This window comes from Mastigoproctus giganteus, chromosome 2, assembly GCF_048544385.1.
Source record: "Mastigoproctus giganteus isolate SK-2022 chromosome 2, ASM4854438v1, whole genome shotgun sequence".
Lineage (NCBI taxonomy): Eukaryota > Metazoa > Arthropoda > Arachnida > Uropygi > Thelyphonidae > Mastigoproctus > Mastigoproctus giganteus.
This window is the reverse complement of record NC_143576.1, coordinates 40,677,629-40,679,809: the sequence shown is the minus strand read 5'-3', so window position 1 is coordinate 40,679,809 and position 2,181 is coordinate 40,677,629. Positions and strand designations below refer to the sequence as shown.

General features: G+C 40.7%; 1 protein-coding gene across 1 annotated transcript; it reads left to right on the top strand.

The window, feature by feature from the left end:
• The first annotated feature begins 690 nt into the window (after positions 1-690).
• On the top strand, positions 691-1,691 carry LOC150089279 (uncharacterized). Its single transcript, XM_090388725.1, has one exon. The coding sequence runs from the start codon at positions 829-831 to the stop codon at positions 1,177-1,179; it is 351 nt and encodes a 116-aa protein (XP_090244851.1). The 5' UTR covers positions 691-828; the 3' UTR covers positions 1,180-1,691.
• Positions 1,692-2,181: the final 490 nt, after the last annotated feature.

Here is a 2,181-nt window from a genome sequence, read left to right as displayed (position 1 = left end):
GCACTTAGTTTCGATCGATGTTCTGCTGTGTTTATAAATAATGCTTCCCTCAAGTGACACCGATTATTTTAATCTACTAGAGGAGTTTATCACAATAAGAGTTTTTGTAACAAAGCGCGGATGTATATTCAGTGGCAAGTGCTATGATGATTGTAAGTGGGAAGAATAGCGTGGGTATGTTGATTAGTGACTCAGGAAAATGTAATTTCGGTGTTTAAAAGAAGTGATTCAATAAGCAGTATGTAAATGGAACATTCTAGATCATCTGCCTATTTCTTATCCTTGGACTGAATATGCTTATGAAAGGCTAAGAGGAAAAGAGTTACATCTGGTATAACCATCAACTAAGTGTGAAGTTCCCACGGGTCTGTCGTATTTGCCTACAAACCAGACATGATAAGGCCATCACGGCGAGACAGGTAATCATCGTAACAGAGTGTATATTGTAAAACTCAACACTTGTAACCCACTTGATAGCATTTCAGACTGTTGCAAACACCACGTGCCAATTCGACGATAAAGCTGATATGTCCTGTCGGCGCCGTTATCGCTCGCCAATAGTACGTCCATTCGATAACCCTCAAATGGACAGCCAATGGCTGCTCGAGGCCAGGCGCGCCACTTCTGGCAGTCTGCCATTCTTCATCACGTGGTTAACTCGGCGGAGCTCTTTATAAGGAAACCGGCAGCGCAGTAGCTTCATTCATTCAGACTTGGAAGCTTTGTTGTGAGTTATCTTGGTGATTCTACAGCCTAGCAGCATCTTCGGACTATTCTACTGACTTATATCTCTAGCTCCGTGTTCGGTGACGTTTTCTATCTACAGCCATGGCCTTCATGATGCCCGTGATGAAGAATGACTACAACATCTATGCCAGTCGTTCCCGTAGGAGCAGTTCTGCGAGTATTCCCCAGTCTCGCCGTGCAACCCAGAGCGAGTCTGCTCCTGCTAGCTTGTCCTGTTCTCCAGGGTCGGATGTAGAGGAACGCCTTGCCGCCATGTCACTAGGAACATCGCCTCGACCTGGCAGTAACCACGATATTCCATCGCCAAAGTCCGCTTCTCAGACATCTCTGCATAAATTTCACACCAGAGTCGTCGACAAGCTGAAAAAGAAGTTGAGACTGAAGGACGATGACGAGGATTCAGCTTCCGCCAAACTTGCTGCCACATCGTAGTTTTTGTGAGCCACTGATTGTACAAAGCGAATCCTAATTTAACACCTAAAGACTCAAACCTGTGCAAGACGTTTGCTGCGGCCTAATCATTGCGGATGTGTCCTGTTCGCGCTGCTAGTTCCACTTGATGCCAGTGCCATCGACGTCAGAATCTCCGTGAATGATGCAGTGCGGGAAAAAAGGACTTTGCAGTGTCTTGAATCATTTTAGAACTTTTGTACGATGAGACGGACTTGTTTTCTTGAAAGGACTATAGCGTTTTCTTGAAAGGACTGTAGCTGACCTCGACTGATTGGCGAACATAATGTAGATATTGTACATACGGTAAGGCTCTTCTCTAGCAATGCTTTGATAGCCTCGGACTCTAGAAGAAGTCATGTAAAGTAATCTATTGGAACTGTTCTCGTCTTTTTTTCTACTTATTTCTGACAGAATGTCAACTTCTGTGATACCATTCCATTATATGTTTTTGCAACATTTTTTACATAAGAAATAAATATTATCCTCAGTTATTTCTGTGTCTGTTTGTTTAATTTCTAAATTGCTTATATCAGACAAAAGAGTATAATGAAGTGAGGAAGTATTTCATTAGTCTTACATCTAGTGTGCAAATTAATACTTTAAAAAGTAACTTTATTTAAAATATACAGCAGGAAGTCTGATGAAATGCTTCCATTAAAGCATATGTATTCACGTATATATGTTTTAATGTCAAAATGCACAGCAATTGGAGTTTTAACATATACTGAAAAGTGATTTAGTCTGTTCATCATGAAACATTTATAACAATAAAAACTTGGGGAGTCAACCGCAGATTTCGTTTGGCCTCCCATGTTATGATACATGTTTGCAGAGGGAAAAGAAAAAAAAACATACTGTAAAGATAACACATATTTCTAAGCACTTTAATAAGAAAATACCTTGGAGATTTATCAAAAAAACTAAAAAAGAAACAAAGGTATGTAGCCTAGAGCAAAGGAGCTGTGTGTTCGTCACTAATAT

What these genes read in the sequence shown, in the direction of transcription:
- LOC150089279 (XM_090388725.1), top strand. Translation starts at nt 829, where the DNA reads ATGGCCTTCATGATGCCCGTGATGAAGAATGACTACAACATCTATGCC.